Below are 16,263 nucleotides of genomic sequence, written 5' to 3'. Positions count from 1 at the left end.
TCGCCTGACTGCACCTAGCTGGAGCCCAGCCCAGGACCTGGCCACGCCCTCCCACACGGCCCGCCTCCTAGCCGGACGTCCCAGTCACTCACTCCGCCCTTGCCCCACTAGCAACGTTTCTTTGCTGGTAGCCTCTCCCCTTTCCAACTTTTGTCTCTCTAGTCCTCCACAGGCCCAGCCTCCTCCTGGCCCAGCCCCCTCCTGGCCAAGTCCCACTTCGGGGGAAAATTGACTTTTTTTTTTTTTTTTTTTTTTTTTTTTTTTTTTTTTTGAGACTGGGTCTCCTATATCACAGGCTGGCCTGGAACTCCTCATGTAGCTAAGGATGACCCTGAACTCCCAATCCTCCTGCCTCCATCTTCCAATCCTGGGATGGGAGGTGTGCATCACCACACCTGGTTTTTGCGTTGCTGGGGAATTGAACCCAGGGTCTCCTGCATGCTAGGTGAGTGAGTGCTCTACCAGCTGAATCCCAGCCCCAGCCCTAGAATGACTATAGCCCAAGAGCCTGGCCCTTCCAAGCCAGGCTGGCCCGAAGGACTCATGCCATGTCCTCTAAGGACCTGAATGTGGGGTGCTTCTCCATTCCCCCTAGGATCCGGGTGGAGGCTGGGTACACAGGGCTGTGACATAAAGGGTGCCACTTCCTCCAGCCTATCCCTTGAGTTTCCTGCAAAGAAGCAAGCCCCAGTTATGGGTGGGGAGACATTCAGGGAAATGGCCACAGCCTCTCAGAGACAGAGTCTGGGGGCAGGATGAGGATGGGGGATTAACCAGAGGTAGGGGGCTTCCATCCTGATACCAGAAGACAAATTAGAGGTAGATGGGGTTGGAATCTGGTACAAGACAGGCAATACTTTGGCCATTCACCTCATCTTTAAGAAGATAAGTACTGTTCACATCACCTACCCCCAGTAGAGAAACTGAGGCACAGGGGTTGGGGGAGTGTGCTGGATAGCTTTAGTGTCAACTTGACACACCTGGGTTGAGGGAGCCTCAATTGGGGAATTTCCTCCATTGGACTGGCCTGTGGCCATGTCTATGGGGTATTACTTGATTGTTGAGTGATATGGGAGGGCCCAGCCCAGCGTTAGCAGCGCCACCCCCAGGCAGGTTGTCCCATAGTGTTTGAGAAAGCAGGTTGAACACGGACCAGAAAAGCAAGCTAGTGAGCAGCGTTCTTCCATGGCCTGTGCTCCAGCTCCTGCCTCCAGGTTCTGCCCTAAATTCCTACCTTGGGCTCCCTCAGTGATCAACTGTGACCCGGGAGATGTAACCCAAACAAACCCTTTCCCCCCAAGTTGGTGTTGGTCAGAGTGTTTTGTCACAGCAACAGGGAGCTAAACCATTTATGCAAAAGTACCCCAGTTTGTGAGTGGTGGAGATGGAATATGAATCCAGAGCCCTAGGGAACGCTCTCCTGTCTGCCTCAGGTTTCTTTTTTTTAAAAAAATAACTTGGCCACCCTCTCTAAATTGTTAAATTGATACCAGTTTACAGATTAGGGGAAGGACACTTAAAAAGTCACAGATGCCTGATAGGGATGGAAATCTGTTCCTGTGCCCTGGTCCTTCCCCATCTCCCACCAAAGAGAACCAGGTTCAGGCAGGAAGAGCGAAGGGGTCTAGCGCCGTCTAGTGGCCACAAGGAAGAAGCGCTCCAAAGGGGAGCCGGTGAGATGGGAAGGGGAGCTATTCGGAGCCTGCAGCTGATGAATGGGGACGGACAAGTCTAGGAAAAGCAGGTTTGCTGACCCCCAAGAATTAATGAATGACACTGTAGCAAATTTGTAAGGGGACGATTGATGGCGGCTTTGAATCAAAAGACTGGGAACTCACGGATGGGGCAGGTGGGCTGTACGTTTGTTGATTATATGTATGAGTGCTCCGCCTGAATGTATGCAACTGCACTACCTGCATGCAATGCCGGTGGAGGTCAGAAGAGGGTGTCGGATTCTAGTTTCAGGGGATCTGACGCCCTCTTCTGTCCTCCAAGGGCAATGCATGACACTGGTGCACTTACACACATGCAGGCATAACACCAGTACACAAAAAATAAAAATAAGTCGGGTGTGGTGGCACATGCCTTTAATCCCAGCACTCGGGAAGCAGAGGCAGGTGGATCTCTGTGAGTTCAAGGCCAGCCTGGTCTATATAGCAAGTTTCAGGTCAGCTAGGGCTACAGGGAGACCCTGTCTCAAAAAAGACCAATAAATAAATAAATAGAAACTTTGATGAATTCTTTAACAATTTTATACACGTATACAATGTATTTTGGGGGGGGGGAGTCTTTTTGGAGACAGGGTCTCCCTGTAGCTCCTGCTGACCCTGATCATATCCACCCTGCTCCCCTCTCTCATCTGCCAGGCACCCCTAATATGTCCCTCACATCCCTCATGCCCTCCCTCACTCCTTACAAGAACCCCCAACTCCTCATGCCATCCGCCCCCCCTAGGCACCCCCAACATGTCTCTTACCCCCCCCCATTACTTTTCATTTTAGTTATTCTGTAACCCACTGAGTCAGGTTGGAATACTGACTGATCTTGCTGGCTCAAGCTTATGCAGGTCTTGTGTAGGTAACCACAGCTACTGGAAATTCATGAGTGAAAAGACCATATTATGCCCAGAAGACAGTATTTTAAGGCCATTTGGTGGCACACATCTTTAATCCCAGCATCCTGGAGGCAGAGAATCTCTTTAAGTTCAAGACCAGCCTGGTCTACATAGTGAGTTACAAGCCAGCTAGGGTTTCAGGCCTATGTGACTGGAACAGAGGGAGTGAGGGCAGAAAGGAGGGGTAGAGGAGGCAGAGCGAGGACAGGGCAGGGCCGGCAGGGCCTGGTAGGCTGCAGGAAGGACTTGGGTTTTCAGCCCCAGGAAGGTGGGAGCCATGGAGTGCTGTGGGTAGAGGAAGGAGGGCGCTGACTCAGAGCTCACGGGCGCCCTCTGGCGGCTGCATGGAGGACAGACTGTGAAAGACCAGGACCTTAGGGGGTCCCCTAAGGAGATCTTAGGGGCCTGGGTGGTTAGGCCTGAGCCCTGTGGGTGGAGAAAAGAGAGGTCACAGCAATGCGTGGATGCCGTGGGGCGGGCCTGCAGGTGCTTGCCCTCCGCCCCACAGCTCCTCCCCTTCCACCCCCTCCACGACAGTTACAGGCACCAAAGAGGAAGTGGTTCCACTCTCCTCTCGGGGTGGGTAGTGGAGGCTGTGCGCGCCAGGGTGCACTGGGCCTCCCCGAGGGGAGGCAGACAGCACCATGGAGCTCTGGCGACAATGCACTCACTGGTTGATCCAATGCCGGGTGCTGCCCCCCAGCCACCGTGTCACCTGGGAAGGGGCTCAGGTCTGCGAGCTAGCCCAGGCCCTTCGGGATGGTGTCCTGTTGTGCCAGCTGCTTAATAACCTCCAGCCACATGCTATCAACCTGCGTGAGGTCAACCTGCGTCCTCAGATGTCCCAGGTGAGCCTGCTGGGTGATGCTCTGGGGCCAGGGTGAGGGCTAGATGTCAGGGCTCACAGAGTTGAAGGAAGATATGGGGGTCAGAACACTCCACTAAAAGAGGTGGGGGGTCATGCTTCTAGGCCTGGAAGTTGCAAAGGGGGTTGCTGAGAATCAGAGACTTTGGGGGTGCAAATCACCCAAGAAAATCAAGGCCTTTGGGTGAGCCTGTTCCTGAACATGTAAGCTAAGGGTGAACTCCCCCGATCCTAGGCTGACTCTGTTGAGACCCATCTGGAGGAATTCTTAGGGTGCCCCAGTGTTCTGTAGATACCAAGACAAGGTTTCCCTGTCTCCTTTGACCCCCTTGAGAGTCAAGCGCTGTTGTGTGTGTTCTAGGGGCCTTCAGCAGTTTTTCCCCCACCAGTGGCTCCTCCTCTTCCTCTTCTCTTCGGCCTCTTCCTTCCCCCTCACATCTTCCTTCCCCTCCGTTTCCTGCCAGGGCTTTGGGCTGTGTGGTATGAAATGAAGGGTGTGTGTGTGGGTTAAACATCAAGCTCTGAGGCTCTCTCATGGGATCCCACCAGAGGGGGACATTGAAGGGCAAGGCCCAGCCCTGGCCTTCACACAAGGTCCTGGGGGCATCTTGGAGCTTGAAAGAAGGGCAGTGTGTTGGCTGGCATTCTGCACACCCTAGGCATCAGGAGGGGAACAGGGTTTTACTGTCCCCCAATGAGTTCAGGAAATGTATTCAAATCCCTATTTGAATGTGGTTGGCGTGGGGGTGGGACAATCGGACTGAGGGTGACTTTGTAGTCCTTTCTCTACTTCTCTAGGACTTCTGAGTTTGGGGGTGGGGGTTCTGGGGGCCCCTGCAAGTCCTGGAGAAAGACATGAGACTCTGATCAGAGGGGACACAGCCTTGTCCTGGGGTCTGAGGGATATAACTGTAACCTGTGATAGGGCGGGAGTAAGGGGACATGGCTATGCTCTGGACTCCAGAGGACAAAGCTCTGGAGTGCGGGCCATCTGCTCTCTTACCCTTAGCCTTCCAGACTAGAACAACCCCCTGTCTCTCAGAGCCACAGTTGAGGATGCTCTCTGAGCTTGACTGGCAATGGTTGGCTGGGCTTGATTTCTTCTTTGGCCTGAGTGGCCCTGTGTAGTTGAAGAAGGGAAGTCACTGCTTACAGAAGGACCTGCTGGGGTCTTTGGGAGAGGGGAAGTTCCTAGGGGCCATCAGTGGGTGGCTCTTTCTGCCTCTGGTCCTTGGTGGCCCCTGTAGCCATCACAAGCTCCTTGAGAAGAACCCAGCTCCCCCATTCTCCACGGACATGTTCTCCACGTTCTCTATTTGGCCACAGGCCATCAAAAATTTGCCTACATTTGCTTGACCTCTTTTGGCATCCAGAGTTTGAGGAAGTAGCCACAGGGCTCATCCTCACCTCTGGCTGGGACTCACGGTGTCCTGTGATGTGGCAATTGTAGCTGATGGGAAAGCAGTTAGACTTAAGGATGAACTTCCACCCCCTGTGCGTCACAGCCAAGGCTGGTTTTCTGAAGGGAAAGCACACACACACACACACACACACACACACACACACACACACACCCCGGTGCTAATCCCCAGGGACTGGCTGTGATCTAGTGACAGCCCTGATCTGTACCAGGCAGTTCTTGGAACATGGCTCTAGCTTTTCAAAGTACTCTTGAACTCAGGGAGACAGAAAAAGATGTTTCCAGGCCTGTTTGATCAGGACACTGCCTGATAAAGTACAATAGACCAGAGGAGGCACCCAGGAGAGGCCCCTTGGGGCAATCTGTCAGATTGAAGCCAGGAACACAGTGGCCTATGGGACATGGAAGAGCAGAAAAGAAAAAGGAAGAAAAACCCACTAAGGAACGAGAGGGATAAAGGTGTGGAGATCAGGATGAGAATGCTCCCGAATTCCTTCATTCCCTCACCATAGTCCCTCTCCTCTCCAGGAAAGAGAAGAAATAGCACATCCATCCATTCATCCATCCATCCATCCATCCATCCACCATCCATCCACCATCCATCCATCCATCCATCCACCATCCACCATCCATCCATCCACCATCCACCATCCATCCATCCATCCATCTATCCACCATCCATCCATCCACCATCCACCATCCATCCATCCATCTATCCATCCACCATCCACTATTCATCCATCCATCCATCCATCCATCCACTATCCATCCATCCACCATCCATCCATCCATCCATCCATCCACCATCTACCATCCACCATCCATCCATCTACCATCCATCTATCCATCCACTATCCATCCATCCACCATCCATCCATCCATCCATCCACCATCCACCATTCATCCATCCACCCACCCATCTATCCATCCATCCACCCTCCATCCATCCGTCCATCCACCCACCCACCCATCCACCATTCATCCATCCATCCATCCTCCATCCATCCACCATTCATCCATCCATCCATCCACCCACCCATCCACCATTCATCCATCCATCCATCCACCATCCATCCACCATCCATCCATCCATCCTTCCATCCATCCATCCATCCACCATCCATCCACCATCCATCCATCCATTCACCATCCATCCATCCATCCATCCACCATCCATCCACCATCCATCCATCCATCCATCTGTTCACCTGCCCATCATATTTGTCTGCTCAGCAACCATCTATCCACCCACCCACTCATCTGTTATGTCGGTCTATTCATGCATCCATCCATGCATCCATCTGTCATGTTCACCTGTCCATCCATCAGATACTGTGCATGGCAGCCTTACTCTTGGGGGTGGGGATTGTGGGAATCAGACACACACTCCATGTTCTAGCATACTATATTCTAGAGCAGAGAAAGGCATCAGTGAGCAACTATGAACAGGTAAACTCTTTTAGAAGATGGCTCGTATCTTGAAGAAAGCAAAGCAAGGAAGAGTCTTGGGACATGAGAGTGGCACTTTCTACTAGGGGGTCCAGGATGCTTCACTGGAGCGGAAACCTAGTGAGTGAATGAGCCATCTGGATGTGGCAACAGTGTCCCAGGCAGAGGGCGTTCCCATGCAAAGACCCTGAGGGCAGTGGCTGTTCCAGCTGGTTGGACTGGTGAAGGACAGCAGCATCTTCAAACTTTCTCGTCCCTCGGAGGCCTGAGACCCAGAGAAAGGATGATGCTGTCATGGTTAGACCCAGTGTCCTCAGACATCTGTAGTGTGCACTTCACTTGTATGTTGGCTAGTGAAATCTCTAGAGATGGAAGTTTGAGGCTAAGGGAGTGAAGGGGAAGTGGTGGATTGTGGGAAAGATCATCAGGCCAGTGAAGTTCAATAAACTCAGTAGAGGCAGGTACTGGGGGAGGAGAAATTGCCAAGCCGCCAGCCCCAGTCAACTGTGATGGAGTGTGGCCATGTGCACCTGTCGCCCTAACTATCTTGGAAGCTGAGGCAGGAGGATTGCTTAAGCCCAGTAATCTAGCATAATTGTAGTCACACACACACACACACACACAGTCTCCATCTCAGACAAAAAAATCTGGTTGTGGAAATAGCTCAGTTGTAGAGCCTGTGCCTGGCATGCATGAGGCCTGGGTTCAAACTCTGATACTGGGATAAGAAAAGGGAATAGGGTGATTGGCTTGAGTTTAGTGACTTGGAGGATTTAGATCTGGGTTCTAATTCTGTCACCCCCTCTTCAGCTCTCTCTCTCAAGTCTGTTTTCCCATTGTGAACTTCGGCTAACAGTGGTGTCTGGCCGGCCGTGGTGGCTCACGCTTTTAATCCCAGCACTCAGAAGGCAGAGGCAGGCAGATCTCTGTGAATTCAAGGCCAGCCTGGTCTACATAGTGAGTTCCAGGCCAGCTTGGGCTACAGGGAGACCCTGTCTCAAAAAGACAACAACAACAACAAAAAAGTGGTATCTGTTGGGGAGGGAGTGGCCATGGATTTGATCAAAACACCTTATATGCATGTATGAAATTCTCAATAAAGTTTTTGTAAAATTTTTTTTTTTAAAAAGTGGTATCTGTTGAGGCTCAGTAGTTAAGATGCATTGGCTGCTCATACAGAGGACCCAGGTTTGGTTCCCAGCACCCACATGGTGGCTAACAACCATCTGTAACTCCAGTTCCAGGGAATTCAACACCCCATTCTGGCCTCTTTGGGAACTGCAGACATGAGGGCAAAACACTCATACACGTAAAAATAAATAATTTTTAAAAATTAAAAAAATAGCGTCCCCAAACCCAGCATGGATGGGGAGGTGGGATGCAAGCCCCAGCCCCAGCCCCAGCCCTAACCGCAGCTGCAGCCCCAGCCCCAGCTGCAGCCCCCGCTGGAGGCTCTTTTGGCAGCTGCTGGGAGACAGAGAGCCAGTTTTCCTGACTGGTGTGTTGCCTGGCAGGCTGCAGCAGACTTCAAGGGATAGATCACACCCAAGAGCACCTGGGAAACACAGATCAGACTCAGTGGGCCTTAAAAAGAACACAAATAGGGCTGGGCGTGGTGGCGCACGCCTTTAATCCCAACACTCGGGAGGCAGAGGCAGGTAGATCTCTGAGTTCAAGGCCAGGCTGGTCTACATAGTGAGTTCCAGGACAGCTGGGGCTACAGGGAGATCCTGTCTCAGAAAGACCAAAAAGACTTAAAAAAAAAAAAAAGGCAAATAATAATAGAGGACAGGCATTCAGGGGGAGGCAGCTGAAGAGAATTAAAATACATTGTGTGAAAAAGTTAAAAATAGAGTCGGTTTCTGGAACCTGTTAGTGATATGCAATACTGTTTCCAAAATTCATTTTTAAATGCTAAAAATAAAATCCCTAATGACATGCTAAAAAAAAAACTGTAATGAAATGCTAAAAAAAAAAATTCATTTTTAAGGTCTATGTGAAGCGGTGAGTGGAATGGGAAGCTGAAGCAGCAGGTGTGTTTGTGTATGCGTGTGTGTGTGTGTCTGTGAACTAGGGTGGTTGTTTTCTGCTGGGGGAATTTTTGTCATGCTTGTCCCAGATTCTGGAAAAATTTAGAGACATTTCACTTCCTTAAAATGTTTTATTAAAAATTCAATTATATAACATTTGTATTTGTTTATGGAATAGAGAATTATAACATGACACAGTATGTGATAGTTAGATCAGAGTCACCATTTCCATTTCCTTTTCATAATCCTTTGAGTTTAGAGTCTTTGAAATCTGAGTCCTAAAATCATAGAGTTCGGGGGCTAGAGAGCTGGCTCAGTGGTTAAGAGCACTGGCTGCTCTTGGAGAGGACCTGGGTTTAGTTCCTAGCACCCACATGGTGGCTAACAACTGTTTGTAACTCCAGTTCCTGGAGATTCAACACCTTCTTCTGGTCTCTGAGGGCACTGCATGCATGTAGTGCACATACATACATGCAGGCAAAATACTCATATACATAAGAATAGAAATAAGAATTAAAAAACAAGGGAACAGTGTCTGAGGACCACAACTGTGGCTGACCTCTGGTTTCTTCATGCACGCACATGTGCACACACACATACTCACACACACACACACACGATATAAGTTTGCTTTGTTATTTTGAGACAAGGTTTTGCTGTGTAGCCCAGGCTGACCTTGAACCCATGATCCTCCTGACTCAGCCTCCTGAGTAGTTGATTTAGAAGTAGAGCATCGTGCCTGGCTGGTATTAATCTCTTATGGTGCTTGATTTAAAAGCTGAACTCTATGGGCAGGAGAGGTGGCTCAGTAGATATGAGCACTTGATGTGCAGGCATGAGGATCTGAGTTCGAATCTCCAGCACCCACATAAAAAGCCTGGCATCCCACATGCACCTGTAACCCCAGTGCTGTGTGGGCAGACAAGATGATGGCTGGGGCTTTTGCTGGCTGCCAATTTGGTGAGAGACCCTGTGTCACGGGAATAAAACAGTGTTAGAGCAGGACACCTGATGCCTTGCTCTGTACATGCATGTGCATACGTGTGCCTCTCTCTCTCTCTCTCTCTCTCACACACACACACACACACACACACACACACACACGCACGCGCACACACACTTGAAATAAGGATAGATATATGACCAAAACACAGTATGTACAGAGCTTGGCACTTTCCCTTGGGGATTCAGGCATCCAGGGTTGGGGGCTCAGAGAGCTCAACAGAAACTTTCAAACATTTAGGTGTTTGGTTAAATGATACATTTGTATGATTCAAGATTTAGAGGGAAAAATTGTCCCGCCTTTCCTGCCCTCCCTCCTTCCTCCCTCCCTCCCCCCTCCCTCCTTCCTTCCTCCCTCCCTCCTCTCTCCCTCCCTTCCTTTCATTTTGAGATATGGTCTCCCTATACCCCTAGCTGGCCTCAGTCTCACACAGATCCTCTTGCCTTTGCAGTACGGGGGTTAAAGGTGAGCGCCACCACCGGCTTCCAGCACTCAGTTTTTAACCTGAGGTGAGACTGGAGTGCCTGAGTTAATTTTCTGTGGACTTTTCTAGAGAGACTGGGGAGCTGTTGGTATCCACTAGGTAGAAGCCTCAGATGCTGTTAAATGTCCCACAATGCATCGGGTGGTCCTCCATCTGAGCCGCCTGAGGCACCTTCGGTTGCAGTTCTAGCTGCAGGATCTTGGGGGATTCTCTTAGTTACATTTCCAGCTGCTGTGATTAAAAAAAAAAAGAAAACCCCAAACAAACCCTGACATAAGCAACTTAAGGAAGGAAAGGTTTATATGGGGTCACAGGGTACCATCCGTCATGATGGGAAGTCATGGCAGCAGGAGCTGAGGCAGCTGGTCACTTTGTACACAGTCAGGAAGCAGAGACAGACGCATGCTGGTCCTCAGCTCGATTTCTCCTTCTTATTCAGCCCAAGACCCCAGCCCAGGGGATGGTGCAGCCCACATTCCGGGGACGTCTTCCCACCATAGTTAACCTAACCTTGATAATCCCCCTCCATCCTTGAGTGGGAGCCAAACAACCCCTCCCAGGTGTGCCTGGAGACTTGCTTCTTAGGTGACTCAAGAACCTGTCAAGTTGACAGTTAAACATCACAGGAAGTTATGAAAACTAGTCATGATGCAGTTGTCTGCCTATGTCTTTCTCTTGCTGGAGGGAAACTCCGGGCCTTTCCAGGGCTACACCAGAGCTGTATCCCTGAGCCACGCCCCCAGCCCCTCACTGGGGATTCTAGGCCGTCACTTTACCCTGAGCCACGCCCCCAGCCCCTCAGTGGGGATTCTAGGCTGTTACTCCACCCCTGAGCCACGCCCCCATCCCCTCACTGGGGATTCTAGGCTGTCACTCTACCCTGAGCCACGCCCCCAGTCCCTCACTGGGGATTCTAGGCTGTCACTCTACCCTGAGCCACGCCCCCAGCCCCTCACTGGGTATTCTAGGCCGTCACTTTACCCTGAGCCACCCCCCAGCTCCTCACTTGGGTGTTGTAGTTAATGAGATTTTAATGTTGCCCTCTGAGGGACTCTGGGAGTTAGGACAAAATGTTGGGGTACTGATGATGACAATCACTTGCTTTGTGTTTGTTGCACAGTCCCAGTTTTGGTTCCTCAGACTCTGGGTTCATTCTTCCCTTTATCTTTCCTGCTCATTCTACCGCGGCCACATGGGCCTCTTAGCTTTTCCTCCAATGCATCAGGCACAGCTTTGCGCTGGCTGTTCCCTCTCTCTGGAATGCTTTTCCTCCCCATGGGCTACTCCCTCACCTTCAAGCTTTTGCTCAAATATCTCTCTACAAAGCTGGGTGTAGTGGCACTTGCTTTTAATGCCAGCATTGGGAGGCAGAGACAGGAGGGTCTCTGTCAGATCAAGGTCAGACTAGACTACATAGCAAATTCCAGACCAGCTGGGGCTACATGGAGACCCTGTCTCAAACAACAAACAAACAAATAACAAACAAACAAACTGCCCCCAATCTCCCTACAAGTTTCAAACACTTAATGAAAATCACCTCTCATCTTGGCACTGTCCAGCCCATTTCCTTACTTTGTGTGTCAGTGCTCTTGTGTGCTTCATCTTACTTGTTTTGAGACAGGGGTCGTTCACTGAACCTGGAGGTCATGGGTTTGTCTAGAATGGCCAGCCAGTGAGCCCCAGGGACCTGCCTGTCTCCACTTCCCCAGTGCTGGGATTGTAAGTGCCTGCCACTACCCAGCTGCTTATGTTGGTGCCTGTGATTCAAACCTGAATCCTCACAGTTAGCACAGAGTCACCTCCCCAGTCCCACCCACCCAGTTTTAGTTTTCTGGCATGGTGCTTACTGACTCTCACAAGCTGCATGTAGTTGCTTGGTACAGGAGAGACTGACTTAAGGACAGCCCCGCATGGATTCCCAAACCCACAGATGCTCTGGTTCCTAATAGAGAGTGGTGTAATGTTTCCATAGAACCTGCTTATATCCTCCCGTGGGCTCTAAGTCATCTGTTGGTGAATTTTCATAGCTGGTAGAATTTAAATACTGTGGGAAGGACTGGTACCCTGTACTGTGTGGGGAAGAGGGCCAACAAAAACCATCTGTATCGCATGTTTATCCCAGGCACAGTCTATTCAAAACATTCTCATTTGAGACAGAGACTCATGTAGCCTAGCCTGGCCAACTCTATTTGTGTGTGTGTGTGTGTGTGTGTGTGTGTGTTCAAGTGTTCATTGAGACCAAAGGAGTTCTGTCCTGCTCTGTCTCTCTCTACCTTATTCCCTTGAGACAGGGTCTCTTGCTGAACCTGGGCCTAGACTGGACCCCATGATCCTCCTGTCTTCTTCCTGCACAGCACGGGTTACAGGCACAGGTGGCTATGCGTAGCTTTTACCTGGTGCTAGGGATTTGAACTCTGGCCCTCCTGCCTGAGCAACAATGGCTGCTACCCCCGCAGCTCCCTCTCCAGTCCAAGACAGTCTATTTAATTAATTAATTAATTAATCAATTAATTCTTTTATACCGGGTCTCCCTGTAGCCCAGCCAGCCTGGAACTCATTATGAAGACCAGGCTGGCCTCCATCTCACAGAGATCTACCTTCCTCAGCCTCCCAAGTGCTGGGAATAAAGGTGTGTGCCACCATGTCCTGTTCCAAGCCAGTCTTTTTAAATGAAACAAAAATGTGTGTGTGTGCATGTGTTTGTGTATGTGCGTGTGTGTTTACGTGTGTGCTATGTGTGTGGAGGCCAGAGGATGGTTTCAAGTGTCCACCTTGGGTTTTGAGACAGGGTCTCTCTCTAGCCTGGAATTGATGGATTTGGCTGGTGCTCACTTAGTAAATCTTTGTTGAGTCAGCAAGGGTGGCTGGCTGAGCAGTATCCCCTCCCTCCCTCCCTCCCTCCCTCCCTCTCTCTTCCTTCTTTCTTTCTTTCTTTCTTTCTTTCTTTCTTTCTTTCTTTCTTTCTTTCTTTCTTCTTTCTTTCTTTCTTTCATTTCTTTCTTCTTTCTGTTTTTGACACGGAGTCTCCCTGTAGCCCTAGTTGGTCTGGAACTTGCTGTATAGACCAGGCTAGCCTCAATCTCACAGAGATTCACTTGCCTCTGCCTCCCGAGTGCTGTGATTTAAGGCAAGTGCCCACATGGTCAGCTTTGACATAGTCTTTTTCCTGCTGGAACCAGTTTTATCCCCTACAGCCTTAAGATAGGTTGATTTACACAGAAGCAGTGTTTATTTCCTTTTGAAGTGGGGTACTTCATTAGAGAAGGAACAAAATATGACCAGAGAGAGTACTTTGCACTGTTTATCAATGGTGGCTTCATTTACTCTCTGCCCCACCCCCGCCCCTTTCTCCCATAAAGCTGAAGGTCTTACAGTAATTCTGATTTTAAGGGCTATGCCAGAGCTCACCATACCTGCTCTCTCTCTCTTTCTCTCTCTCTCTCTTTCTATCTTTTCTTCCTTCCTTTCAATGTAAATCCACTTCTTTAAAAAATTTTAATTTAATTTTTGTGTATAAATAGTCTGCCTGCATGTTTTTGTAAGTGCACCATGTCATGCAATGCCCATGGAGGCCAGAAGAGGGCATTGGATCCTCTGGAACTGGAGTTACAGTTAGCCTCCCTGTGGGTGCTGGGAACTGAACCGGGGGTCTTCTGCAAGAACAGCCAGTACTCTTTACTGTTGAGCCATGTCTCTAGCCCTGGGCCTGCCTGCTTCCTTCCTCCCTCCTCTCTCCCTTCCTCCCTCCCTCCCTGCCTCCATCCCTTCCTTCCTTCCCTCCCTCCTCTGACTCTTTCATTTCTAAATTAAATTAAATATTATTATGTGGTGTGTGTGGGGTGAGTGTGTGTGCTGTGTGTGTAGTGTATGTGTGGTATGTGTGTGTGGTGTGTATATGTATGGTGTGTGTGGTGTATATGTGTGGTGTGTGTGGTGTGTAGTGTGTGGTGTGTGTGCTGTGTATGTGTGGTGTGTAGTGTGTGGTGTGTGTGGTGTGTGTGTTTGTGTGTGTGTGGTGTGTGTGGTGTGTGTGTTTGTGTGTGTGTGGTGTGTGTGATGTGTGGTATGTGTGTGTGCTGTGTGGTGTGTGTGGTGTGTGGTGTGTGTGTGGCATATGTGTGGAGTGTTGTGTGTGTGGTGTGGTGTGGCATGTGTGTGGAGTGTTGTATGTGTGTGTTGTGTGTGGCATATGTGTGGAGTGTTGTGTGTTGTGTGTGGTATGTGTGTATGTGTTGTGTGTGTGGCATGTGTGTGGAGTGGTGTGTGTGTGTGTGGTGTGTGTGTGTATGTCTGCTGGCTGTTGCCATTGCTTTCTACCTTGATTGCTCTCCCCTGTGTTTTTGAGATAGTCTCTCTCTCAACCTAACACTTAACCATTAGTCTGTCTGTCTGGCAGGAGAGCACCAGGAATTCTCCTGTCTCCTCCTCCCCAGTGCTGGGATTACAGGCACACAGCATGAATCCTGGCTTTTTATGTGGGTTCCTGGGATCTGAACTCAGGTCTTCATTCTTGCGTGGCAAACACTTTAGCCACTGTGCCATCTCCCTGGCCCTCACATACCTATGTTTGCTTTAAAAAGAACCATTAGAGTTGACCCTCCACACCTGCGGGTGGACTGGGTTCCAGGACCCCCCAAAGATATGAAAATGCACAGGTGTTCCAGTCCCTTCCATGCAATGGGCAGTGTTTGCACAGAACCTGCACACATCCTCCCAGACCTGAAATCACCTGTGGTGACTTAACTGATAGAATGTAAATGCTGTGGAAAAGCTGTTCACACTGCACTGTTGAGGGACCAATGGACAGGAAAATAGTCTGTGCACGATTTATACAGGTACAGTTCCCTTCACCCCAATATTTTGATTCAAAAAGCATGTTTTCTTTCTCTGGACCTAGAGGAACAGAGAACAGCATACATTGGTATACACTTAATGAAATATCCTCAACATATGATGTGTTCACATTATGTTTGCCTTAATTTTTTTTTTTTTGTCTTTTTGAGACAGGGTCTCCCTGTAGCCCTGGCTAGCCTGGAACTCACTATGTAGACCAGGGTGGCCTCTAACAGAGATACACCTGCCACTGCCACCCACGTGCTGGGACTAAAGGAGCATACCACCACACCTGGCTCTTACCTTAAAATTTTATTACTCTCGTGGTGTGCGTGTGTGTCTGTGTGTGTGCAACACACCTGAGCATGTGCAGGCACATGCATGGTGTGGCACATGTGTGGAGATCAGAAAACTTGTAGGAGTCAGTTCTTCAAACTGAGGGCATCAGATTTGCCAATAATTCCAATGAACCAGCTCATCAGCCCTCTTTTTTTCTTTTTTTTTTCTTCCCAATCTGTGTAGGCCACAAGATAGTAATGACCATACTAAGTGGTATAGCCCATGTGGAGTGTGGTCTTAATCGCTCTGCCAAATAGCCCAAATTGTAAAGGTTATTAAAAAACCTTCCCCCCCCCAAATTAGCTTTTGGCACTTGTATTTTTGTTTTTTTTTTGTTTGGTCTTTTGAAAAAGGGTTTCCCTGTAGCCCCAGCTGACCTGGAACTTGCTTTGTAGACCAGGCTGGCCTTGAACTCACAGAGACCCACCTGCCTCTGCCTCCTGAGTGCTGGGACTAAAGGTGTAGCTACCACACCTGGCTTGTTTGGTTTTTGAGATAGTGTCTCATTCTGTGCAGTCCAGGTTGGTCTTGAACTCACTGTGTAGTCCAAGCTGGCCTCAAATTCATGAGTGGTTCTTCTACCTCAGCCTCCTGAATGGTGAGATTACACATGTGAACCATCAAACCAGGTTGCTTTGATAATTACTTTTGGTATTAGGGATGGAACTCAGTGCCTTGTACATGCAAGGCAAGAGCTCTGCCCCCGAGCCACGCCCCCAACCCCTCAGTGGGGATTCTAGGCTGTCACTCTACCCTGAGCCACTCCCCCAGCCCCTCAGTGGGGATTCTAGGCTGTCACTCTACCCTGAGCCACGCCCCCAGCCCCTCAGTGGGGATTCTAGGCTGTTACTATGCCTCTGAGCCATGCCTTCAGGTCCTCAGTGGGGACTCTAGGCTGTCACTTTAGCTGAGCCACACCCCCAGCCTCTCCCTGGTAGATTCTACCTGAGCCCATCTCCTTCACCTCCTTCTCCATGACTGCCTGCTGTGCACTTCCCTTCCCCCTGTAACCACACACCTCTGCTGTTTCTTTTACCACATACTCACTACCATTGTCAGCAACCAATACTCAAGTTGCTTTCTGCTGAAGTTTCCTCTATTGCATTGAGGGAACAGGGCATTAGTTACCTTGGTCACTACTGCATTGCAGTGCTGGATACACAGAAGATGCTCAATATGTGCTTGCTGAGTCAATGAGCAGGCTTAGCTTCCCTCCCCTCCCCGCC

At 49.8% G+C, this 16,263-nt stretch overlaps 1 protein-coding gene and 1 non-coding gene across 3 annotated transcripts in view; one reads left to right on the top strand and one right to left on the bottom strand.

Annotated features, from left to right (window-relative positions):
* Vav1 (vav guanine nucleotide exchange factor 1) overlaps nucleotides 1-16,263 on the top strand; it is a 67,466-nt gene that overhangs the window by 11,552 nt on the left and 39,651 nt on the right. Inside the window, exon 1 of one of the 2 annotated variants that reach the window (XM_008836894.3) lies at nucleotides 3,192-3,462. The exons of the other annotated variant lie outside the window; for it this stretch is intronic. Within the exon in view, the coding sequence (XP_008835116.1) occupies nucleotides 3,259-3,462 (204 nt within the window). The 5' untranslated portion in view covers nucleotides 3,192-3,258. Of the gene's footprint in view, nucleotides 1-3,191; nucleotides 3,463-16,263 lie in introns of those variants that run through there. 2 annotated transcript variants of the gene reach the window in all.
* LOC115071059 lies at nucleotides 15,214-15,350 on the bottom strand. The gene has a single exon (XR_003850160.1). It is a non-coding gene; the product is annotated as a small nucleolar RNA SNORA4 (small nucleolar RNA).

Source organism: Nannospalax galili, unplaced genomic scaffold, assembly GCF_000622305.1.
Source record: "Nannospalax galili isolate Female #2095 unplaced genomic scaffold, S.galili_v1.0 scaffold77, whole genome shotgun sequence".
In the NCBI taxonomy this organism is placed as follows: Eukaryota; Metazoa; Chordata; class Mammalia; order Rodentia; family Spalacidae; genus Nannospalax; species Nannospalax galili.
This window is presented reverse-complemented; position numbering and strand designations above follow the sequence as displayed.